General features: G+C 55.8%; 11 protein-coding genes across 11 annotated transcripts; 3 read left to right on the top strand and 8 right to left on the bottom strand.

The window, feature by feature from the left end:
• Positions 1-814: 814 nt before the first annotated feature.
• KRP23_13331 (Lactonohydrolase oryL) lies at positions 815-1,921 on the bottom strand (the record flags this gene model as incomplete). The annotated part of the gene is made up of 1 exon (XM_067884028.1): positions 815-1,921. The coding sequence occupies one exon, from the start codon at positions 1,919-1,921 to the stop codon at positions 815-817; it is 1,107 nt and encodes a 368-aa protein (XP_067738650.1).
• Positions 1,922-4,891: 2,970 nt separating this feature from the next.
• On the bottom strand, positions 4,892-5,613 carry KRP23_13330 (DNA-directed RNA polymerase II subunit RPB9; the record flags this gene model as incomplete). Its single annotated transcript, XM_067884027.1, has 3 exons — positions 4,892-5,117; positions 5,244-5,372; positions 5,579-5,613. The coding sequence occupies 3 exons, from the start codon at positions 5,611-5,613 to the stop codon at positions 4,892-4,894; spliced, it is 390 nt and encodes a 129-aa protein (XP_067738649.1).
• Positions 5,614-5,734: 121 nt separating this feature from the next.
• On the bottom strand, positions 5,735-8,039 carry KRP23_13329 (ABC transporter B family member 6; the record flags this gene model as incomplete). The annotated part of the gene is made up of 7 exons (XM_067884026.1): positions 5,735-5,802; positions 5,884-6,283; positions 6,356-7,375; positions 7,456-7,547; positions 7,618-7,765; positions 7,828-7,853; positions 7,919-8,039. The coding sequence occupies 7 exons, from the start codon at positions 8,037-8,039 to the stop codon at positions 5,735-5,737; spliced, it is 1,875 nt and encodes a 624-aa protein (XP_067738648.1).
• A 725-nt stretch (positions 8,040-8,764) lies between these two features.
• On the top strand, positions 8,765-10,053 carry KRP23_13328 (Nucleotide triphosphate diphosphatase NUDT15; the record flags this gene model as incomplete). The annotated part of the gene is made up of 5 exons (XM_067884025.1): positions 8,765-8,899; positions 8,972-9,064; positions 9,140-9,444; positions 9,506-9,729; positions 9,803-10,053. The coding sequence occupies 5 exons, from the start codon at positions 8,765-8,767 to the stop codon at positions 10,051-10,053; spliced, it is 1,008 nt and encodes a 335-aa protein (XP_067738647.1).
• A 175-nt stretch (positions 10,054-10,228) lies between these two features.
• Positions 10,229-11,716, bottom strand: KRP23_13327 (uncharacterized protein; the record flags this gene model as incomplete). Its single annotated transcript, XM_067884024.1, has 1 exon — positions 10,229-11,716. One exon carries the CDS (start codon positions 11,714-11,716, stop codon positions 10,229-10,231), a length of 1,488 nt encoding a protein of 495 aa, XP_067738646.1.
• Positions 11,717-13,913: 2,197 nt separating this feature from the next.
• Positions 13,914-15,268, bottom strand: KRP23_13326 (Damage-control phosphatase ARMT1; the record flags this gene model as incomplete). Its single annotated transcript, XM_067884023.1, has 2 exons — positions 13,914-14,796; positions 14,877-15,268. The coding sequence occupies 2 exons, from the start codon at positions 15,266-15,268 to the stop codon at positions 13,914-13,916; spliced, it is 1,275 nt and encodes a 424-aa protein (XP_067738645.1).
• Positions 15,269-15,772: 504 nt separating this feature from the next.
• Positions 15,773-16,153, top strand: KRP23_13325 (uncharacterized protein; the record flags this gene model as incomplete). Its single annotated transcript, XM_067884020.1, has 1 exon — positions 15,773-16,153. The coding sequence occupies one exon, from the start codon at positions 15,773-15,775 to the stop codon at positions 16,151-16,153; it is 381 nt and encodes a 126-aa protein (XP_067738644.1).
• A 316-nt stretch (positions 16,154-16,469) lies between these two features.
• On the bottom strand, positions 16,470-18,180 carry KRP23_13324 (mRNA cap guanine-N7 methyltransferase; the record flags this gene model as incomplete). Its single annotated transcript, XM_067884019.1, has 2 exons — positions 16,470-17,686; positions 17,745-18,180. The coding sequence occupies 2 exons, from the start codon at positions 18,178-18,180 to the stop codon at positions 16,470-16,472; spliced, it is 1,653 nt and encodes a 550-aa protein (XP_067738643.1).
• A 145-nt stretch (positions 18,181-18,325) lies between these two features.
• On the bottom strand, positions 18,326-19,615 carry KRP23_13323 (Damage-control phosphatase ARMT1; the record flags this gene model as incomplete). The annotated part of the gene is made up of 1 exon (XM_067884018.1): positions 18,326-19,615. One exon carries the CDS (start codon positions 19,613-19,615, stop codon positions 18,326-18,328), a length of 1,290 nt encoding a protein of 429 aa, XP_067738642.1.
• Positions 19,616-20,092: 477 nt separating this feature from the next.
• KRP23_13322 (Damage-control phosphatase ARMT1) lies at positions 20,093-21,385 on the top strand (the record flags this gene model as incomplete). Its single annotated transcript, XM_067884017.1, has 1 exon — positions 20,093-21,385. One exon carries the CDS (start codon positions 20,093-20,095, stop codon positions 21,383-21,385), a length of 1,293 nt encoding a protein of 430 aa, XP_067738641.1.
• A 371-nt stretch (positions 21,386-21,756) lies between these two features.
• Positions 21,757-23,046, bottom strand: KRP23_13321 (Damage-control phosphatase ARMT1; the record flags this gene model as incomplete). The annotated part of the gene is made up of 1 exon (XM_067884016.1): positions 21,757-23,046. One exon carries the CDS (start codon positions 23,044-23,046, stop codon positions 21,757-21,759), a length of 1,290 nt encoding a protein of 429 aa, XP_067738640.1.
• Between the last annotated feature and the right edge of the window lie 984 nt (positions 23,047-24,030).

The raw sequence follows: 24,030 nt of genomic DNA, 5'->3' as shown, positions 1-24,030 counted from the left end.
TTTAGAGATGTACTGGAGGCTGAGCTAACGCTTTTTATTCCAAGAGCAGGTTGTTGTTGTAATGCAAACTGGAAGAATACGCCAACAGCAATCTACGAGACGCAGCGCAGCACAGCAATCTACGAGGCGCAGCGCAGCACAGCATGAAGCCCTGGCGGTAATTGACTTTGCACACTACCGGTAGATGAACGGTCGAGTACAGCGCGTGAACTGCAGCGCATTCTTAAACTGAGGTTTAGCAGAGTTTCAAGCGGATACAGTCGGGCGGGGGGAGGGGAGGGGGAGGGGGGGATAGTGCAATACAAACAATAATTGGTTTTCAATAATATGTTTATTGAGCTTTGTCAAATGACAATTATTCTTATTGCATATTATAATAGTTGGGTATCTATAATATGTTTATTGAACTTTGTCAAATGCCAATGATTCTTATTACTTTGGATATTCCTTGAAATGTTTGATACAATACAATATGTTTTAACCTCGAATAGCAATTAGTATCATTGCTGACAACATCTCACAATACAATATAATTGCCTAATTGTCCGGCTACTGCGACAAAATTTAGACGGCCATCACTTGACACTTGGCGGTACTACATACGACGGATGCCATGACACTCAAACCCTGAAGCTCGAAGGTCTTGGATGGCTCATAGACTAAACCAAGCCTTCTAAAGCGTGTAGGACCTCATTGAGCAGCCTTCCGAGGGGTGAACTACTGCATACCAGACGATGAGACGTGGTCTGCAAAATACAATCGCAACTACGAAGTATCACGGAATTGTCCGACCTCTGGCTTAATTGTAGGTGTCCTAGTGCTGGTTAACGGCGTTGCCACATCGCGGGTCGCTGTCGGCGCCAAAGTCCTTGCAAACCTCGCGTCCCAGAGCGTTGATCCCTTCGACAACCCAGAGACGGGCGTTGGCAAACACAAAGACCTTGCCAGGGGCGAAAGCAAAGTTGTTCGACGCCTCGCCCAGGTAGATCTTGCCCAGCAGAATTCCCTCGGGGTTCCAGACGTGCACGCCATCACCACAGCCAGCCCAGAGGTTGCCTTCGGTGTCCGTGTGCACACCGTCTGGAATGCCGCTGTCTGCAAAAGCGAAGACACGGTGGTTTGCCAGCCTCTTGTTGTCGACAACGTCGTAAGCGTAGATGGTAGCTGGGCGAGTGAGGTCGAGATCAATCTCCCGGGAGCCCGTATCGGTGACGTACAGCGTCTTGAAGTCGGGAGAGAACTCAAGACCATTCGCCTGGCGGAAGCCGTCGGCGACGACCTGGACGACACCAGTGGTAGGCTCAAAGCGATATACGTGTCTAGGAAGCTCCGGCTCAGTACGGAAGCTCTGGACAAAGCCATACGCGGCGTCCGTGAACCAGAGATCACCCGTCACGGGGTGCTGCCTCACATCGTTCGGGCTGCTGAAGTTACGTCCGTTGTAGCCGATGATCAGAGGCTCGGACTCGTTCGTGTTGACGTTCACAGCAAGGAGCTTGGAGTAGGCCTCAAGGTCTCCCTGGTCGCACCAGATCTGCATTGGCGGCGTAGCAGACTGATCGGCACCGGGCGGGTAGTACGACGAGCCACCGTTGGCGAGGGCGAGGTCGGGGAACTGGGTGCTGCTGATGGAGAAGTCGTCCAGGGAGACGACGGTGATGTTGATGTTGTCCTCGAGCGACTGGTAGTTGGACGAAATGTACAGGCTGTTGTCCTCCTTGTTGTAGATGCCACCTTCGTGGAAGGCCTCCCAGTCCAGGTCAGCGAGCTGGCGGGTCGTGGCGTTGGTGCCGATGATGTCCGCAAAGGAGGCATCGTACGACAGCAGTGAGATCCCGCTGAAGTTGGCTTCGGTGATGGAGGCGAGGTACGCCACACCCTCCGTGGCCAAGGTGTGAAGGTCGACGTTGATGAGGGACATGCTCGCGGTCTTGGAACTTGATCAGAAGCTGGAAAATTGGCAAGTGAATTGAGTTTCGTGGCTCGAGCGAACGAGTACAAGACATCGGGTACAGTGTAAAACAGCTTTAATTCCCCCAGGTCTGAAAGGTACGTGTAATACATGTACAAGTACGAGACAGGAGCAAACATATACCGGATATCTGTTGGACAAGGTTTGAAAAGATGTTTGTACAAGAGGGGTTCATATATGCGGCAGTCTAGAAAAAGGCAAATTGAAGTCGAATAGAAGAAGGTCCATCGTGCAAGAGCCGAAGGACCGTCAGTAAAGCTGAGTACTTCTACATGTAGTTTGCCTGCACTGGGCGCATTCTACTTCGATGCAGCACTTGGTGGCATACATGCTTGCCCACGCATGTACAACCTACGAGCACCCCGTCAAGTTTCATATTACCTGCGTGTCGCTTTGTATTTTTTTTTATGGCAGACTATTACTACAAACTGTAAACGGATGTCATGAGTCTTCAAATCACAAAAAAATGAAGCAGTAGACAAGAAATCCACACCCAAGCCTCGCCTCAAGCCCCCCTGGGAGCGCGGTGACAGAACCCTAAGCCAAGCGATGTGGTCATGCTTGGTCCTGGGGTTAAGCCCGCGTGCTACGCACACGGATCTTGAACCGCAGGCGTTGTTTCGGCTTGCCGAGCCAGTTGGAGTTCACCCCCTCCTGACATTGTTGGTAGAGAAAAAAAATCAACAAGTAGGCCACATACAAAACTAAGTGAATTCCAGATTTTGTATTATACATCCTTCTTTGTTTAGTCCTTGCTTTAGCTCTCATCGTCTTGAAATCTCTTGTAAAGTTGGTTATGTCACGAGCGCGAACGTACAGGCCGTTGACTAGCCCCCAGAGTTGCTCGATTCCTCTTCATCACATCCACGAAGGTGTCGACAACACTTCACATCAACAGACTTTGTCTGACACTGCACAAAAGGATTTTACTCCGTGTCTGTCTGCCGGTAGATTAATTTTGGGATCGGCTCGAACCTGCCAGACAAATCACAAGCGCTCGATGTCTCGTGTCACCAGCTGAGCACTGCTGAGATTTTCCGTCTCTCTCAGGCCCTGAGTCAGGGTCCCTGATTCGTCCACGCTCTCGGTCACCCCTGACTCAGGAATGACCGAGAGCGTGGACGAATCATGAGGTGCTGCAAGTTGTAGGCAAGTTGTGGATACCTGTTGTCGCACAACGCAACATTCGAGGGACTTGTGCCGAATATCCTGCAGGGCGCCCGCGTCCCCCGCATAAAGGAATCAATCACTACATTGTTGTCCAGTTCAGATGACGATAGAGCATGTTCAAATACGGGGGAAGTGATTGAAATGCGTGAGACTTGTAGTCATTGATTGCGTGAAGAAGTATCTGCTCGCGATACCTATACAAGATGGTGATACTGGAGGACTCGCAGAACGCGTGACAACTACAACGATTTAAAATACATCATGTAGTTGTCTGACAACTTTGGCAGAGCTAGAGCGGCTTCACGTGCGTTCAATTGAGATCATACTGTATTGTAGTTTGGCTGGCACGGCAGATTGCGCTCCACCATTGTCTGAACAGGCAAAGCTCAACCCAAGAAGGAAGAACCGTCGTGCCGTGAATCATGTACAACGCTACCGGCCTCGGTCTCCACTCGTCGCTTTGGCAGTCCCCCTGATAGAGGATATGATTCGCTGTGTTTGCACGAACTAAATGCAGATTTACCAGCAGCAACGCACACTGCACGCTACGTCACTGCTCTGCCGGTCACTTGGCTTCGGATGAAGTCCGATCTGCGCCATGGCTCGGGCAGAGCGCGCTCGTGGGCATCTTCGACATGAATCTCTGCGAGTGGTCTTACGAATGCTCGGTGATGGGGCAAAGCACCAAGTCGTATGACGTACACGCTCATGCCACGCTGACACCGAGTTGCATGTGGTTTTCTGCGCCAAGGAGCAGATCAAGACGCTCACGGCGTGTGTCTGCGCGATGAGGTGGTTGTGCAGTTTGAGACCAAGATCGACAGAGAGGACGTGAGTCTTACCGGACACCAGTCCTGCACCACCGTCGGAGCTCAAGAAGTACGGGAAGCAAGTGCAAATGCCCGTCGCTCGGTCTGTCACCGTAAAAAGAATGCGATCGCAATCCGTGAGCAACATCTCTTCCAAAGCAGCTACATGTAGTCGATGCACTTACCGCAGGCACCTCGCGCAGAGCACTCAATGTTTGCCTTAGTGCCCTTCACCAGCTCTGCCACAGCTAAAGTGGCCGTTCCGCTCGTGAGCGTAAGAGTGGAAGCGTAGCTTAATGGTGGAACGTCACCTTGCATGAACGTGAACTCGACCGTCGTGGCTGAAGCAACACGTAGCAACAAACCTGTCGTCTGTTCCCGGAAAGTAAGCTTAAACTCGCCGCCATCAGCTGTGCATGTCAACGTTTGCTTTTCGTTCACTTTCCCCACCTCGAATGGATCAGCACCACGCGGACATGAACGCGTGTAGCAGTCGTGACCTCCAGTGAAATCGCCAAAGGCATTCTCGTACGGACCAAAGTAGTCGTTCGTGATGCAGTCACACCCTTGAACCTTTCCGGACCAGCAAACCAAGCTGCGCCCTTGACACACTCGCGCATCGAGCAGTCAAAGCCTACAAAACCGGCGTTGCAAATGCACGCCCTGGGAACAGACAATGCTGGTGAAACCTGGGTCGCACTGGCGCCCCATCATTTTGTCAGCGTCCGAGAGCGTGTAGGACGAAATCGACCTGTGGAGATCGGTGTGAACTCGCGTATGCGCCTGCCAAAAAGACGAGGTTGAAGCAGGTAGCAGCACTTATCCGCTTGCGTGTCATCGTCACTAAAAGTAGGATAGAGTTTGTTTGTTTGCTGATACGCTATTGTTACGCTCTGCTGCTGGACGTAAAGTCGTTTTGGGGCTGTGCGATGCATACGGCTCAGCTCCCCATCCAGCGGTAGGACGGAAGGCGGTTGCCCTCGTCGTCCATCTGGCAGTCGCGGTTGAGACAGACCCAGATGAGGGCCAGCGTCGACTGCTTCACGCCGTCCTGCGAGCGGATGAACACGGCGCCGTTGCTGTGGCAATTGGGGCACACCACGTCGTAGTCGCGCTGCAGCGTCGGGTCGTCGATCACGTCGCCCGGCAGCACGTCCAGCTGCACACTGCAACAAACAACAATAATGGCAGTAAATGCCGATCAGTGAGCAGTACTTCACGTAGAGGACGCAGCACACACGGCTGCATTCCTCCAGGATGCAGGACGGTAAGATCTAGAGCTGGAGACGCACCGCGTGTCCTTGACCAGCTCGTTCGCATAAATACAGTTCTCCTCCACGTCCTCCGACTGCCCGCAGTTGCGGCAGCGGAACACCAGGCGACGGATCTCGCGGTCCTGGCTCGGGTACAACATGTTGTTGCTGTCAAGGCACATGACAGCAAAAAGACAGCGAGGGGGTGAGTTAATTGCATCATTGCAGCCTGAGCGCACGCTCTCCCCTGTACGAGGACGGAGCCAGTTCCCACGTCGACTTCGACAGTTAGGAAAGGGGGCCAGTGATGAGGTGAGAGCGTCCTGTGCAGGACAAGCGCGAGAGGCAGCGACTGAGAGCGCTGGGGACCGTACCACTCGCGGCAAAAGCGCATTCCAGCGGCGGCCATGATCAACACTTGCTTGCGTTTTCAGAAGTGAGCTATCCGGTCCATGCGAACGACGATGTGTACAATGAGTAACGAAGTAAGTACGATTAAGGATGTAGCCATTATTAATCCTCTCCTGCAGTTAAGACACCTCGGTAGGGACATCTTCCTTTGTCTCGCGAGATTGCTGGGTCCACAGTTGCAGGTAGCCTATCAATCGTATAGTGAACAAAATGGTCAGTACCGACTCCAAAACACTTCCGACGACCACAACAAGCTAGAAGTACTTACGGCCTCCTTGTTTGAGGAGTTGGGCGTGGTTGCCGGTCTCCACGATATGGCCCTTCTCGAGCACGATGATGTTGTCCGCATGGCGCACAGTTGAGAGGCGGTGGGCAATAATGATGGTGGTGCGGCCTGCGCACGCCGCGTTCAGAGCTTGGTGGATGCTCTGCTCCGTCACCGTGTCCAGTGACGACGTTGCTTCGTCCAGCACGACCACCGACGGGTTCTTCAGCACAAGACGCGCGATGGCGATACGCTGCTTCTCTCCGCCGCTCAGCTTCAGACCACGCTCGCCAATCTGTGCGTCGAAGTGGTTAGGCAGCGACATGATGAAGTCGTAAATGTTGGCCACCTTTACGGCTGCCACAAGCTCCTCATCCGAGCAATGGCGGTGGCCATACGTAAGCTGTCAGGATCCAAAGACACAAATGGTTAGACTGGACTGCAGCCACCTCAGACAGAGCAGCGCGCAACGTACATTGTAACGGATGGTGTCGTTGAACATGACCGTGTCCTGGGGCACAATACCGATGCTCTTGCGGAGAGATTTCTGGCGCACTGATGCGATATCTTGTCCGTTGATCGAAATCCTGCCAGACAGCACATCGTAGAAGCGAAATAGTAGCCGGCTGGTGGTCGTCTTGCCGGAGCCTGTGGAGCCCACGATAGCCACCGTTTGCCCTGTAGGCACAGTAAAGCTCACGTTCTTGAGACCGTTGGCTTCCGGTTGGCTCGGATATCTGAAGCACACATTATGGAACGAGACCGTGCTGGCAGTAGGGGAGACCTCCAGAGCTGGTGCGTCAGGCTTGTCCTGCACCTCGGGTTGAATCCGCAGGAGCTCGACCAAGTTCTCCATGTCCACGAAAGACTGCACGATGGTGTTGTAGATGTTCCCCAGCGAGTCAAGCGGCTTGAAAATGTTGCCAATGTACACCGTCACCGCCACAAAGTCACCGACGGTCATACTACCGTAGAAAATGTTGCGAGCCGAGATCAGGAGGCACACGCCAAGGCAGGTCTGCTGAATAAGCTGTTGTGCCACCACGATGACGTTCATGAGGCCTCTTGTGGACAGCTGCGACTTCTGATAGAGAAAAATGCTCGTCATGTATCGCGCCAGCTCGTAGTCCTCCGTACAAAAGTACTTGACAGTTTCGAAGTTCACCAGTGAGTCCACAGCCTTCTCGCTCGCCTGGTTGTCGTGCTCGTTGGTCTGCTTCTTAAAGTGCAGGCGGATCCGCGTGCCCATAGCAGTAATAACCACGTAGAGCACTACGCCAATGATAGTCACGACCGACAGAATCTTCTCCTTGAACGAGAAGATGAACACGATGGACACGACGATGAGCTCCACGAAAGTGGGCAAAAGTCGAAAGAAAATGACGTTGACGATGTTGTCCGTGCTCGTGGATCCACGATCCAGGCAGCGCAGCACCTTGCCCGTCTTCTTCGTCAGGTGGTAGTTCATCGAGAGGCTGTGCAAGTGCCCAAATAGCTATCAAAATAAGCGAAGCAAACACCAATGTGAGCATAAATCCAGGTTTTAAGCAGAAGGAGATAGCTGACGGTTTGTACCTTGGCTGCAACATCTTGGTACGCGTGCTGCTTCACCACCATGTACAGGTACGTTTGCCCTTGCTTCGCCGCGGCAAAGCCAAACAGAGTCACTGGTCCAACAAACCCACAAAGAAGATCAGCACTTGCTATTCCTCATCTCTAAACAATGTCCACACGTACCGCAATACATGACGATTGGAAACACAGGGAGCTTCGTAAATTGACTTTCAGAGATCGTGTTCGTCGCCTCTTTCAGGAACAGCGGCGCCAAGATGCGTGAGCCTCGTGATAGGAACATGAAGGAGAACGAGATGAACACTCGCACGCGCTGCACAGCAACAGGACGTCAGACGGTAGCCAATAACTAATGCTCACGCAGTCGCATCGTACCAGTCCCCATGTCTTCGGCCAAAAGTCTACACAAGTCCATTGACACCGTCAGCACAAGAGTCTCCACCACACGATCACGTGCAAATCGTACATGGGATGAGCAGCACGCGCAGCTCCCAGACGGTGGCGCCCTGACTAGGCTGCGGGTCCTCCAGAGACCCCGCGGCCGTCTCCTTTAGCAACAGACTCTTCTCGTTCGGGGCAGGCGCCATCTTGGCAAGTGGGGGATGCAACGGATGCGGGCATGAAATTACCGTCATTCCGCTTGGTCGCACACGTGTCGCGGAGCCAATCAGCGCGCGGGATCCAGTGGCTGAAGAGGGTATATTACTGTATTAATAGTTACCTCTACTTGCCCGGCTCAGTAGCGTTGCCACCCTGGGCAATGCTGGCCTGCAGTATGGGTCTTATGCCTGCCCATTTTAAAATGGCAAGCGCAAGACAGGCGGAAGACATTGAGCTAGCTGGTCACACGTAACGGCGGGCTCCGCATGCTCCCTGAAACTAATGGTGCACCAATTACCCGCGGTTGGTTTTGTGCTGAACTTGGTTAGTCCATCATATATCTCGACTCGTAAGTCTGGGTTGCTGCTTGCTGGTATGTGCTGCATCGGCTCTAAGCGTGATAGCCAAGCAGAGGCCGTATCGATGAGCAAAGGTTCCCATCTTAGCAGACCTTCCTGCTTTTGCATCTAGCGTTAGCGTGGTAACAGCGACTGCTACAGCGACGCTAGTAGCTCGCGCCGACAGTTATGTGTCTCTCAGCAGTCGCACTGGATAGTAGCAGCAACAATCAAACCAACTCATGCGATCCGCCGCCTTTCAGCTTTCCCCGTCACTAAATCGAGAACTGTTACTATCATCTTTTTTGTATGTATTCAAAATTGGTCACTAAAGTGCCGTCGCTCACTTTGGCTTTTCGCGGGAACAGTCAATCATGGGCCGTCTTCCTCCTCCTGCGCCGTCCAACGAGGCGCCCAAGAAGAAGCGCCGCACGCTGCGCGACGCCGAGGCGGACCTGGAAGCCTGCCGCAATTCTCTGCAAGAAGCCAAGCGCAAACTCGTGCTCACGGTGGGCGGACGGACACAAACTGAGATTACAGCTAGGAACTAAAGTGTGTATTGCCAACAACTGGGTGTACAGGCCCGAGAGAACGCCAAGATGAAGGTGCTGCTTATGAAGTACATTGAAAAGGATGACTCGCTGCTGTGCTCCAGCCAGCTCAGCGTCGCGGAGGTGCGTCCTTCAGCCATCTCAAAAGATATAACAATTACTGAAGTTTTAGGTCGTTTATTCTATTGTGCAATACAGTCAAGTAGCCAGCCTACGACTGTCGTTCAGGCCGCGTCGCCTAGTCCGGGCTCCCCTCCTGCTGGGGGGACGGACATGTCGACGCTGTCGCAGTCCCCGCGCGAGTACACGACCGCAGAGGAAGGCGAGAGCGAAGACAGTTTGTGGGCCAGCGACTTCCAGTCCTGTGGCGACGGGTTCACGGAGCCTGTGAGCCAGCTGAGCCAGATCAGCCAAGCCAGCCACTGGAGCGAGCTCAGCTCCACGTCCAATCTGGACGCCATCATCAACTTCCTTGAGACGCAGGACACGTCGGAGACCAATCGGTACTGGAGTTGCATTTGTTGTGGGTAATGGTAGCTCACGCTGCTTGTGTGTGTGCTGCAGAGTTGGGACGCTGCAAGCGGGATACGCCAAGTTGAAAGAGCAGCAAACCGTCGTGCGCGTGGGCGTGGGCGTGCTGCTTATGTCGAAGAAGCACCCGGACTGCGTTCTCATCGGCCAGCGAAAGGGCTCGCACGGCGAAGGCAAGTTTGCGTTGCCAGGTGGGCACCTGGAAATGTACGAGAGCTGGGAGGAGTGCGCTGTCCGAGAGGTGAAAGAGGAAACCGGTGCGTTAGTCGACGCCTTGTACCTTGTTTGTTGGTGGTAAAATGCTCACTGGAGCATCATGATGTCCAACAGATCTCGATCTCAAGGGACCCAAGTTCGCCACCGTGACCAACGACCTCATGGAGGACGAGGACAAGCACTACATCACGATCCTCATGCAGGCTGTCGTGGACGACGAGCAGACCATCCGCAACATGGAGCCGAACAAGTGCGAGGGCTGGAGCTGGGTGCCGTGGGCCGACCTGCGAGCTCGCGACGACATGTTTACGCCGCTGTTCCACCTGACTCGCAGCGATTTCTCACCCACGTTCATCAGGGCTTGATCAGGAGCAGCGATATGAACTCTTGTACCCAGAATTGGCAGCTAAATTCTTCATCACAAGTGATGAACGCAAAGGTGCGTTGTCGATGGTTAGTATTTTACATGGCGTTTTAATTTGATGGTACTGCTTTTTTTGTCGGCCGGAGGCCGCTTCCTACCTAACTTTCTCCTATATTTTACGCTTGCCTGGGCCACACGAGTGTGGCGTGGAACAGCATCCACACGATGGCGGCGACGATGGTGGCGCGGAGGAGCATCAGCAACACGCTGGCGCTGTGCACGTCCGTGACCACCAGCCACTTGATACTTGCGCTCAACGCCGAGCTGGTCGAGGCCTGCTCAGTCTTGTTCAGCTCGGGCTCCTCGAACTGCGCGGGGTTCTGCTCCACTTCTTCCGCGGAGCGGACTGCCATGTCACCTCCGCACTGTCGCACAAACCGTAGCTGGAGTGTCACCGACTCTGCTTCGCCAGTAGCGCGCGCTGCGTCGAATCGCTCCAACTGGATGTTGGTGCTGAATTCGGCGTCGTCCTTGAGGAGATCGGTCATGACAAGAGCCGCCCCAGCGACTTTGGTCGAGCGGAAGAGCGTGTGGTCCCAGAGCGAGATCTCCACCACGTCCGTAAGCTGGTGCGCCGGAATCTTCAAGGGGATGTGATTCCACTTGGGATTCGGGTCTCGTCGGAGCACGGGACTCTTCCAGACCTTTCCTGTCTCTGCGCACTGCAGGAGCACGAATGGGTTCACTGTCTTACGCTTGCGAATGGGCTTAAGACCCGTGCACGAAATCTCCGCCAACGTGATCGTGCCCATGGCTTTCCTGCTGGCAGTCGGCAGCACCGCACCCGGAGTCAGTGGCTGCACGGCCGCCTCGTGGGCTCCGCTCTGGCTGCTGCTGCTACTACCGGAAAGCCTCAAACTGGCGGCGGTGACTGCCGTCATGGCCGCGTTGCTGTCTGCCGAGCTGTTGGACTTGAGACGTCGGCATCTGGTCTTGGACGGCGGTGTACTGTTGGCATTGTTGTTCTCTGATTCCCACGTCTCGCTGGCGTCCGAGTCGTTGCTGAACTCGCTCGGGTCGTCCTCGTCCGACATGCGGCCGAACGACAGCCTCAGCGGCGACGATTTGCCGAAATCCTGTGGAGTCTTGCCGCTTTTGGCGTCCGGGACAGCGATGTGCGCGATGCGCACGATGGTGGCGCTGCTGGGCTTCCAGTCCAGCACCTCCATGAAGAGCGGGTCCTTGAACACGATGCCGTGCTCGTAGATGAACGTAGACTGGCACGCGCCCGAGCGCGTGGGGCAGCCCTTGACGTGCAGGTTGGCGCTGAGTTTCGTCATGCGCGCGCCCACGAGGTAGGCGAGCACGGCCGACTGGCCCTCGTGGCGCGCGCCGTCCACGGACACGAGCGCCACGTCCTTGGCCAGGTACTGCAGGATCATGGCGGCGTCGTTCTTGCGGAAGGCGTGTGCGAAGCGCAAGTGGTTCACGAGCAACTGCTCTACCTGCGGGGACGCGGCGTCCGAGTCGCTGAGGTCGTCGCCGTAGACGTCGCAGGCGGGTGACGGCGGGCGCGCGGGCGAGTCGAAGGCGCCTGTGAGGGGTTTCCTGTTATTGTTGGGCAGAGGCATGGCTGGAGGGGACGGAGACGGCGCGAGGCCCATGCAAGAGGAGGAGAGGCGGCTGTGGCGTTGCTGCCTTTTTTAGGATGGCGTCTGGGCTGTCCTGTGGAGCGATCGCCGGTAGCTGACCGATTCGAGAGTGAAGGGAGGCGTGGCGTGGGTTCACTGCGGCTGCGGCGTCCTAAGCACAAATGACAGAGGAGAAGCAGTCGGCAAGCGAGAAAAACGGTTCTTTTATAAACAAGCGAGCGGGTTTCGGCCAATCGCTGCGCACCATCGCTGATTATTGCAGCATGATTAGGGCAGATTACCCACAAAGATCCGGCCACTCTTGCAGCCCCGCCGGCGTCAACGCACGGGACCGATGGCTGCAATGGACTCTGCGAGGCATCGCCTGCGAGCTATTATAGCATTGCCATTGCTGCCGCCGCTGTCCACTGCCGTTGCATGTCTGACGCCATCGCCACGTCGATCAGATGGCCGCAGCGTCTGTTTGACGCTCGTTATGTGGCGACCCGCTCTCTGCGCGGCGGTAGGGCTCCGCAGCGGCGGGTTTCCAGTCAAGCGGCGTGCTTGCACTTCGACAAGAGACCTGCGTGAGTCACGCAGTGACGGGTCTGCGTGGCTGGACGGCGGAGCCGTTGCCGGCGGAGCAAGGCAAGCAGCGGCACCAGGGACGGAGGACGAGCTGGAGCGGCCACTGAAGCAGGCTGGTGCGACAACGCGCATCGCATCCGCCGAGAGTGGCACTCCCTCAGAATGACGGCCAGACTAAAAACGTGCGGTGCCGACCAAAATAGTATGGCGCTTTGTATGTCGGATATAACAAATCAGAATTTGTTGACTCCACTCGGCCAGAGCCGGGCCATCAGCGCAAATATTACCCCACGGCGTCAACAGCGCTCGTGCTAAACCAACCGCGATGGCGCCCAAGAGCGGATGACGGCAAGGTCACGGACGTCGTGGCGTAGCGGCATTCGCAGCTCACTTTTAGTCTTTCGAGGAGGCGAGTTAGCGATCAAATTGTAAGCAAAACGCGGGGCTGGTGGTAATCTCCGGTCGATTGCGCCCTTTTCGCGGCTGCTGATTGGCCAGCCATGATCTTGTTTGGGTAATGTTGCTGCCCACCCGTTCGCCATCCACACCTGAGTGGCGTTGGCTTGGCTGGGCCCGTCGACCTGACGGCCAAGTGCCAGCGAGCGACTGGCATCAAGCCTGTGCGGCGCGTGGCGGAGAAGGTTCAGCGCGGCCGCCAAGCACAAGTGCCAGTCAACGGCAGTGAAAGGCAGCAATGGAGGCGAAGGACTATTTCAGAAGACTAATTTTGGTCCGAGACAGAGCCAGCGTAGATCAGGCCCGGCCAATGCGTAACCACGACCGCTAATTTTGGCCAATCGCGGGATGTGCCGCCGTTTGAATTTGAAGTTGCCTTTGCGATCGCCCACCACACCATGTTTGCTCCATGATGGCGCGGCTCAGAGTGGAGTAAGCGCCGTTGACCTGCCGATTGCGCCGGTATTGGCATTGCTGCTGGCAAATCAAGAAGTCCTGTGCCAAATTGGCAGTGCCAACGGGTCTCGCCTGCCAGACAGCAAAAACCACGGCCTGGGATCAGAGGCAGTGTCGCTGCCGCCGCTGCCTTGCACACGCGGCCAACGAGCCTGTCAGCGCAGACGTCGCCCCACTCCCATTTCGCAGTCGAGCGCGGCGATCTGTGGCGGCGACGGAGCCTCCTGCTGTCATGACGCGCTATGGTTACCTGTACAGTACAACACGTATTCTCCGGGAGGCTTTCCTCGCAACAAGACATCGCCAAGTGAGCCGGTCGCGTTGCCACTTTGTTGGTCGACGTTGACACGCTCGTCAAGCTGTGTGTGCCTTCGTGTGTGCCTTCGTGCGTGCGGAGACCGACGCCCGCATTACCCCCCCCAATCTACAACCGGCGGGGCTGTCCATGCTGGAAATCCAGACGCGTTCAATCAAGCTGAGCCTGCTGCTTGCACCAGCACCTGCATTCGCAAACGCATTATCTAGCCCTGAATATCCAGCAGCAAAAAACGCTTTCACCAGTGCTCGCAGCATGGCTCCGACATCCCTCGCATCCTCGACGACGGAGCCGCAGGTGGTGGGCGCCAGTCTCATTTCGATCATGATACCATACGACCACGTGATTTCTTATGCCTCGAGCTACGCTGCAACCGTCGTCGCCCTATGCTACGCTGCAGCCTGCAGGTAGGTCCTACCGAAGAACGCTCTGGATGAGCCCGTGCTTGCCGCCGCTGCCGTTGAATGGCCACTTGGTGTCCTCCGTCTCCCACTTGGCCACGGTCTCCGCTGGAACCCCCACCACCAGGTTCGACTTCATGGTGCGGAGCGCCACGAACGCCGTCGGGAAGTATGGCACTACCTCCTCGATGGCCATGGACGCCGGCCACAGTCGGTCGCACATCAAGCGCCGGTAGTTGAGGTCGCCCTTGATGAGCACCAGCGTCGCCTCTCGCGCCAACCGAGTCTGCAGCTCCGATGGCAGCTCGTTGAAAAACACGTAGCGGTTCCAGGCGATGTCGGTCCGAATCACGAGCTGTTCCGTGCGGACGTACTCTGCTAGGCGCTGGCCCAAAGCTTGCACCTCCGGCGTGCGCGTCGAGCGCTCCATCTTGGCGATATGCTCGTGAACGTCGAAGACGATCGCATCCGACACAAACATGGGCTCGGTCTTGACGTTCATGGTCACCTTGCCGCACCACTTGTGTGCCAACAAGTGATCTGCCATCGCCAGATCCAACAGCATCTCCGTGCCGCTGTTGTCGTTGATATACTCGACGCCCAGACTCTTCGCATTGCCCGAGTCTCGAGCCTTTTGCTCGAGGTACGAGATGACCTTGTCACTGTGGTCCACGAGCAAGAGCTCGTCGTCAAAGTCCAGCGATGCGTCAGATCCACTGACGGCGTCCTTCACGTCCTTGTTGCAGCCGTCGGCCATGTTGCCCCAGAGACAGAGCTTCATGAACCGCTTGAGCTGGTCGTGGTGGCTCTGCGAGCTTGCTTCCTCTTGGGCCGAGAGACTGACGGCTGTCTGCAGCAGCCTCCAAGGCGTGTCTTCCTGCAGTTCCGCCACCTTCCTACAGACAGCAGTAAGCACACATCCCCTTAGTCCTCTCTCATCCCACGACTTCCTGGTCAGTAGATTGCACTAACGCACAATGGACGAAATGGATCGATGCCCGTGGTGTAGTACTCGGTGAGCAGAAGGATGAGGTGGAACATGTAGTGCTCGCTCAGGAACCACGGCGCATGCTGCCACGTGTAGCCCTTACCAGCGAGCAAGCTCTCCCACTCTGCACTTGTTCTGGACTTGGCGGCTTGCTCGGGGAATTGCGACGGCAGCGGGATCTTTTCGTTGTTGACCATGTCGTCGGCCAGCTTGAGTAGACGCTTGCTCTGTTCGGCTGAGAAGGTGTCGCGGTTCATTTCCACACAGTCGCGCACAAGCTCTGGCATGCGAGACTTGTACGTGGCATCGACGAACGTGTCAGGGACGTTGGTGAAGTACTGCGGTTGCTGATGAAGGAGTGCAAGGAACTCAGTCGACATGGTGCTCGAGGATCGAGATTGAAACGAGCGGTGCGTGGCACGAGGGGAAAGTGATTGTGCGGTGGTGAGATGACTCATACATGTACTGCTGCTTCATGGGGCGGCATCTCTGCACGGTGCAAAGTGTAAACACTCGTTCGGACTGAAAACGCGTAAGCTTTTGCTGCTCTGCTCCAAATCGCAGGCGAGATGCACGTGTCAACCAACTCAAGCACAGGATAACAGGCACGCTTGCCTGCAACTATCCTTTCCAACATCGACCATGATTTCGCTATTGTTTTGCCTGACTTCAGTTGCTAGCTGGAAGCCTTCACTCTTCGCTTCGGCCACGACTGCGACACTGGGCTCGGTCAAGCTGTCCATGGATGGACGGACGCCAGCTCCAAGCGATGAAGGCAGATTCCTGCAGTTGAAGTTGCCTTTTTACTCATAATGACTCACAACGATCAACATGGCTACATTATCGCCCCAGGATCTGGCCCCAGCACTCTTGACCGTGTACGCATGTCCGAGCAGGATTCCAGCAACAAGGTGGCCGAGCAGATCACGGAGGCCTGGCGCAAGCTCAGCTTCGCAGCGAACCAGGCCAACGCCATCGAGGAGGCCGTGACAACCACGACGGCGGACAAGCAGGAAATCGTCGAGGCCATGCCCATGCTACTTGACGAGCAATCTGCAGCCACAGCCGAGCTGAAGGAGCTGCGAGCGACGACGAAGGAGCTCCTGACACAAGTGCAGCTCCTCCTCAAGGTAATCACTGACAAGCATGAGGCAGAGCAGAGAGAGACAGAGCAGAACCTCATCGTCCGTGACTCGGCTCGCAATCGCGGCCGATGTCCCAAACGATCGCAGCCGCAGCTTCGAGCCGTACGCAGCCATCCGTGAACAGTTCTCCAGCACCTGCAGTCAACGCAGTTGAGCTGCCAACTGGTGAGCTCGACGCCTCCCGACTTGGTGTACGTGCAATTCCGTCCCTGCCCTCCTCCACCTCCCGCGCCACCGTTTCAGAACAGTCCTAACGCTGGCTACCCGTGAAACAACCAGCGTCCGTGGTAATTGCTCGGCGTCCAAGTTGTTTGGAAACGGATGACGCAGTAACACTACTCACTTGTGATCGTTAGTGTAGCCATCACCAATTGCAACTTGCCTTTCATTGTCCTTGCCCAGTTAAAACCTCCATGAAACAGCCACAGGCACCTCCTTAGTATGATTTCTTGAAAGCGAGCACCTGGTAAAGCCCTGCGATCTCCCACTCGGCGTCCGAGATGGAGCCGCGGATGTTGGTCACGTGCATCTTCTCGAGCAGCGTGCGGTTGCGGTCCTGGTCCTTGCGCTGCTGGATGAAGCGGTGGAAATTCTGCTTGAGCAGCAGCTCGAAGCCGTGTTCGCGCAGGAGCTTGGCCAGCAAATCGTCTGGCACCATATACTCGGGGAGGTCAACGGCCTGGCCGCCGCCACCTTCTGCATCCTCCACGCGATCACGCAGCGTGAAGTTGTAGCGCAGACCGAAAACTCCTTCGGACGCGGCGTCTGGTCCTGACAACTGGGCGCGCGTAGCTGCGTCAAAGCGGATACAACACACCTCGCGCTCCTTCTCGTCCACGATGCTCACGTCAGGCTTGTTCGCTTCCTGGTCTTCCCTCTCCTTCTCGAGTGGCCGCAGACCCTGGTAGTATTTCATAAGCAGCTTGTTTGGGTCGACCGTCGTCGCGATCAGCACACCGCCATCCGCGAGGAGCTCATGCACCGTCGAAAAGAAGCGATTCGCACGCTGCGCGTCGCCGAACATGTAGTGGAACGAGAACTGCACCGACACGATGTTAAAGTTGCCCGTCGCGGAGCTTGACAGCGGCACTGCGTCGTGCCAGCCGTCGTGCTCGCTCCAGCAGTGCATCTCGTCCCGCAGCAGGTCCACCACTCCCAGATCACCCTGAATAAACTGCACCTCGGTCTTGTTGCGCTCCCGGTCGCCTCCTCTTCCACCGCGCGAGAACGATGTGTACCGCTCGACGGCATCCTCCAGCGACTTCTGAGCGATATCCACACCCACATACAGCGCCAGGTTGCGCTTGGTCCACTTCATCAAGTCGCCTCCCTTGCCACAGGCCAAATCCAGCACGCGGTCTCCCTCACGGCGCGAGTACTCGTTAATCAGGACCGATTTCACCCAATTATTCAACGCGCGCATGTGGAACAGCAAACTGTCGGCTCTGTCACTCTGTGCGCTTCGCTGCAACTGATTGTAAAACGCGGCAGCCGCTCCCGGGTCCTTCTCCCTGTCCTCTTCCTGGTCTCTCGAGATGGCTTCGTACGACCTCTTGGTGCCGTTTCCATTTCCCCTCCCCTTATCCGGAGACGCCATCAAGTTGGAAATGTGCATGGACCTCGCCACCGGCGCCCTCGGACTCTCCTCCTCTACTATAAAAACAATGTTAGCCACCACCACCATCATATTCTCTAAAAGTTGTCCAACTACCTCGTGTCTGTTCCTCTGCTACCAGAGCAGGAGGCCCTGGACTCAACAGGTCCATGAGCGAGTTGGATTTCTTTCTCACGAGCTGCGGGGGCTCCCCCAACTCGGAATGTGCATGGCCTCCCCTAGGTGAGTCATCATAGGACGGCGCTGGGACCGGCAAAGGCTCGGGCGAGGCGACGTCGTTGACTGGCAGCGGAGGCGATGGGCTGGCGTCCCGCAGCACGGGCTTGTCGTACGAAATGGTCGCGTTCTTGTCGCGCACGTGGAAGTAGAAGCGGCGGCCGTCGCGGTCGAACTGGTGCGACCAGCCACGCGGCAGCTCGTCGTCCACCCAGTAGACCTTCTTGGTCTGTGCGTTGTAGTAGTACGGCATGTTCTTGGAGCGGCTCATGGCCACCTCCCACTCGGGCGGCAGCGGCTCCTCCGACACCTCCATAGTCACCAAGCCTATTGAATTTATTGGGTCGATGGCAAGGTGTTTGCTAGTTATGTTGCTGCGTAAGCGCAACGTATGCTATTATGTTGCTGTGTTCAGGCAACGTATTTATTAAGTTGCTGCAAAGGTCAAGTTGAAGTGGGTTTTACGCTGAGTGAGCGGCGGGTTTAAGCACGCTTTGGATGGTGCCGTGTTGGCCGTTGAGTCGCCAGTGCGGTTCTTCCTTTTCGAGCTTGGCGACGATGTTGGCGGGGATGCCCATGACGGGGATCGACTTGAGGATGCGGAAGGCGACGAATGCGGTCGGGAAGTACGGGACCACCTCCTCCACGGGCGTGGATGGAGGCCACAGACGGTCGCTGAGGAGACGACGGTAGTTGAGGTCGCCCTTGAGGATCACGAGAGTCGCTTCTTGGGCGAGGCGGGTTTGCAGCTCCGTGGGCATCTCCCAGAAGTACGTGTACCGGTTCCAGTACGTGTCCGAGCGGACCAGTAGCTGCCCCTTGCGGACGTGCTCAGCAAGACGCTTGCCCAGAGCCTGGACCTCTGGAGTACGAGTTGACTGTTGCATTTCGGTGATGTGCTCATCCACGTCCACAGGCATCACGTCCGACACGTACAGAGGCTCCGCCTTCACGTTGAGTGTCACCGTGCCGCACCAATTGTGCGTCAGCAAATGGTCGGCCATCGCCAGGTCCAGCAGCAGCTCCACGCCAACGTTGTCGTTAATGTACTCGACGCCGAGACTCTTAGCGTCGCCACTCTCGCGCGCCTTCTGCTCCAGGAACGAAATCACTTGGTCGCTGTGATCCACAAGCACCAGATCGTCGTCGAAGACCAGTGAGTCCCCAGCAACGTGCATAGTGGACTTGACCTTCTCGTTGGTGCCGTCGGCCTTGTTACCCCATAGACAGAGCATCATGAAGCGCTTGAGCTGGTTGCGGTGGCTTTGAGAGGTAGTCTCTTCCTGCGCGGAGATCTCCACAGCCGTCTGAAGCAGGGACCAAGGCGTATCTCCCTTCAACTCCGCCACTTTCGAGTAGTGGAAGGGGTCGAAGCCCGTACTGTAGTAGTCCGTCAGCAGTAGCACCAGGTGGAACATGTACTGCTCCACGAGGAACCACGGCGAGTTCTGCCACGTGTAGCTTTTGCCGGCCAGTAAACTCTCCCAGTGCTTGCTCGTCGGAGACTTGGCAGCTTGTTCGGGGAACTGCGAGGGCAGCGGAATCTCGGCATTGTTGGCCATGTCGTCTGCTAGTTGCAGCAAACGCCTGCCTTCTTCGGCTGAAAGACGGTCGCCGTTCTTGGCCACGCAGTCGCGCAGCACCTGCGGCATCCGCACGGTGCACGTGGTGTGTGCGAACGTGTCCGGCACATTGGCCACGAGTTCCTCTTGCTGCTGCAAGAGCTCAATGAATTGGTCCGATACGCCCATTCAGCGCGAGATACGAAGGCGATGACGTGGTCCCCACGAAGGAAAAGAAAGTATGGAGCTTAGTGCGAAAGCGACACTTGTCTTATAACACATCTTTGATGGTGAGTCACGCTTCCTGTCATGAATTGCTTGTCGTTGAAGAAGGAGCGTGACTACTCATTGCTCCATGTAGTAGCAATTTACATTCTTTTTTCTTTGGCGAAGTGGTTGAGTTCTCGAGGTTGGTGGACGCTCGTTCACTTCATTTCGTGGTGATTGTGCACTTTCGATGTTGCGGTGCAAAACCTGCGATTAGCGTGTTGTTGCCCAGTGGCTTTGCACACCTGCGATTATTATGGCACTGCTGCAATAGCAATCTCAGCGATTATGTAGATTCTGCCCAAACGAGAGTTTATCCAGTGCCGTGCCCATGCACCCGCTGGACCGGAAGCCTCACAACTGTATCGACTTGCAGCCATCCAGTCCGTTTCGAGCATCATGGGAGTGTCCGCAGAATTCCTCGCGCGTGTCTACCAAGGAGAGGAGATTTTCACCAACGTCCCCGGCACCTTCGCCAATGAGTCGTACAAGTCGAGACTGCCCGGACTCGTTCGTGATTGTGCGGCCAACAACAGTGAACGCTTCTCCGAGGAGCAGTGCCAACGTCTGCTGCAGTTGGCCGACGACATGGTGAACGACGCAGTTATCCCGCTGCCTTCGCAATATCCGGAGGAGTCGGCCAAGTCGCCTACGAGTGCTCAATGGGAAACGCTGCTGGCCGGCAAGGGTTACACGTGGCAGAACTCTCCGTGGTTCATGTGCGAGCAGTACATGTTCCACCTGGTGCTGCTGCTGGCCGAGTACTACACGACGGGCATCGACCCGTTCCATCCGTCCAAGGTGGCGGAGCTGGAAGAGGACACACCCTGGGCGTTGCTGCAGACGGCTGTGGGTCTTTCGGCTCAGGAGGAGGCGAGTTCTCAGAGTCACCATGACCAGCTGAAGCGATTCATGAAGTTGTGTCTGTGGGGCAACAAGGCCGACGGGTGCTACAAGGAGGTCAAGGACACCATCAGTGGTGCTGATGCATCATTGGAGTTTGATGATGCTCTGCTGCTGGTGGATCACAGCGACAAGGTGATATCGTACTTGGAGCAGAAAGCGCGCGAGACTGGAGGTGATGCTCAGAAGCTCGGCGTGCAGTACATCAATGACAACAGCGGCACGGAGCTGTTGCTGGACTTGGCATTAGCGGACCACTTGCTTGGGCATGGCTGGTGCGGCAAAGTCACGTTCAATGTAAAGCTGGAGCCTATCTACGTATCGGACGCCACGCCCGCCGACGTGCTTGAGCACATTGCCGAGATGCAGCGCTCGACCCGCACACCTGAGGTGCAAGCTCTGGGAAAGCGACTTGCCGACTACGTCTGCAAACAGCAATTGGTGATTCGGCCTGACATCTTCTGGAACCGCTACACGTACTACTGGGAGATGCCGACGGAGCTGCAGACTCGCCTTGCACGCGAGGCGACGTTGGTGATCATCAAGGGCGACCTGAACTACCGGCGTCTGCTGGGTGACCGCCTGTGGCCTCCGTCGACGCCGGTGGAGGAGGCTGTGCCGTACTTCCCGACGGCGTTTGTGTCGTTCCGCACGTTGAAGTCGAACCCTGTCGTGGGCATCCCTGCGGATATCGTGTCGAGGCTGGAGAAGGAGGACGTCAAGTGGCGTTACAACGGCAAGCGCGGCACGATCCAGAGTGTGCTGACGCCTGCTTCGGTGCTGCAGTAGACTAGAATGTAGGAACTATCCGATAATGGACAAGCAGTGTAAAAACTTACGATTTGATTCGAAGACAGCCCAGGAATTAGATAATGCACGTGTCATTCTTGACGATTTTCACGATCGTTTGTTTTTTTTGCTTTGTGGAGTCTGCGAGCTTCACAAAATATTATCATGCTCAAGACTACTTTGGCCTGTCAACCTACGTGGTCCTGTATTCATGGATCCTGCAGTGTGCATTTTACGAAGCAGTGTTGTGCATCGAATCGTGAAAATCGTCAAGAATGACACGTGCATTATCTAATTCCTGGGCTGTCTTCGAATCAAATCGTAAGTTTTTACACTGCTTGTCCATTATCGGATAGTTCCTACATTCTAGTCTACTGCAGCGCCGAAGCAGGCGTCAGCACACTCTGGATCGTGCCGCGCTTGCCGTTGTAACGCCACTTGACGTCCTCCTTCTCCAGCCTCGACACGATATCCGCAGGGATGCCCACGACAGGGTTCGACTTCAACGTGCGGAACGACACAAACGCCGTCGGGAAGTACGGCACAGCCTCCCCCACCGGCGTCGACGGAGGCCACAGGCGGTCACCCAGCAGACGCCGGTAGTTCAGGTCGCCCTTGATGATCACCAACGTCGCCTCGCGTGCAAGGCGAGTCTGCAGCTCCGTCGGCATCTCCCAGTAGTACGTGTAGCGGTTCCAGAAGATGTCGGGGCGCACCACAAGCTGCTCCTTCTCAACGTACTCCGCCAAACGCTCGCCCAACGCCTGCACTTCCGAGGTTCGCGTAGAGCGCTGCATCTCGGCAATGTGCTCGAGGACATCAGCGGGCGTGGCATCAGACACATACATGGGCTCCACCTTCACGTTCAACGTCACCTTGCCGCACCAGCCATGCCCAAGCAAGTGGTCCGCTAATGCCAAGTCCAGCAACAGCTCCGTGCCGCTGTTGTCATTGATGTACTGCACGCCGAGCTTCTGAGCATCACCTCCAGTCTCGCGCGCTTTCTGCTCCAAGTACGATATCACCTTGTCGCTGTGATCCACCAGCAGCAGAGCATCATCAAACTCCAATGATGCATCAGCACCACTGATGGTGTCCTTGACCTCCTTGTAGCACCCGTCGGCCTTGTTGCCCCACAGACACAACTTCATGAATCGCTTCAGCTGGTCATGGTGACTCTGAGAACTCGCCTCCTCCTGAGCCGAAAGACCCACAGCCGTCTGCAGCAACGCCCAGGGTGTGTCCTCTTCCAGCTCCGCCACCTTGGACGGATGGAACGGGTCGATGCCCGTCGTGTAGTACTCGGCCAGCAGCAGCACCAGGTGGAACATGTACTGCTCGCACATGAACCACGGAGAGTTCTGCCACGTGTAACCCTTGCCGGCCAGCAGCGTTTCCCATTGAGCACTCGTAGGCGACTTGGCCGACTCCTCCGGATATTGCGAAGGCAGCGGGATAACTGCGTCGTTCACCATGTCGTCGGCCAACTGCAGCAGACGTTGGCACTGCTCCTCGGAGAAGCGTCCACGGTTGTTGGCCACACAGTCGCGGACGAGTCCAGGAAGGCGCGAGATGTACGACTCATTGGCGAAGGTGCCGGGGACGTTGGTGAAAATCTCCTCGTACTGCTGCGTGCGCACGATGAATTCAGGTGAGGCCATGATATCCGGAAACTATGCTGAATCTGCGCTATGAGGGAAAAGCGATTGTGAGCTGTGCACCTCACCTTTTTTTTTAGCGACGAAGTGGTGATTGCTTGGCTGCATCTGGCAATCTTTGATGAGTTTGCTCTGCAAACTATAATAGGGATGGGGCGTAATACCTGTTGACGTCAAAAACGAGCATTCCCCGTTCCCGTTCAGACAGTCCGTTGGCGTGTTTTCTTACGTAAATTGACGTCAAGGATTTCCGTGCCGCAGGTTGTTTGTGTCAGCATGGAGAATTACGTTAGCTGCGAGTGATACACACGTACAGTACTTACTAAGTGCTCTTGGTGCACAACAGTCGGGTGAATGAGGTGTCAGACGGAAAAGCCAGCAAGACCAACACAGCTATGGCGGTCACCACCTCGCACGCCTTGTCAGCGTCAATGATTGACTCAATCGGTAGATGTATTGAAGTGCCGTTAGCTGCGATCGTTCAAGACGCACCTACATTAAGGTAACCAGATGCTGTTAGCCCCACAAGCCATGCGTATACGAGTGCTGGTCAATACGGTTGTACTACATGCAAAGAAGTTAGCTCACTTCACTGAAGTGTTAACTACTGACCCGTAGCCCTATCGTCGTCGATCTCAACTTCGTCATCACTAGGTTCTTCTGGTACCGAGTTGCTGTGAAGGAAAACAAGATCCCTCACGTTCGCCCCTGTTATATAGTCTGCTGCGCTGAGCCGTGACAGCATTTCCAGCATGCGCGGCAACAATATCAAATAGCTTCCTTGCAACTGGCGCCAACAAGGGCAAGTCTCCAGCATTGTCCTTCCACCACTTCAAACATGCGTCTAACTCTTTCTTCTTCTTGTTTTTTGCCGGTTGTCGTGATTTGGATTGGCTTTTAGCTCCACGGCTCCAAGCACCTGTCATAACCTGTTGAAAAATCACGCCTTTAGTGAGGTGTCTACGCGTTGATGCTTCCTTGCCACTC

Source organism: Phytophthora ramorum, assembly GCF_020800215.1.
Source record: "Phytophthora ramorum isolate Pr-102 chromosome Unknown Phyram_PR-102_s0017, whole genome shotgun sequence".
Lineage (NCBI taxonomy): Eukaryota > Oomycota > Peronosporomycetes > Peronosporales > Peronosporaceae > Phytophthora > Phytophthora ramorum.
This window is presented reverse-complemented; position numbering and strand designations above follow the sequence as displayed.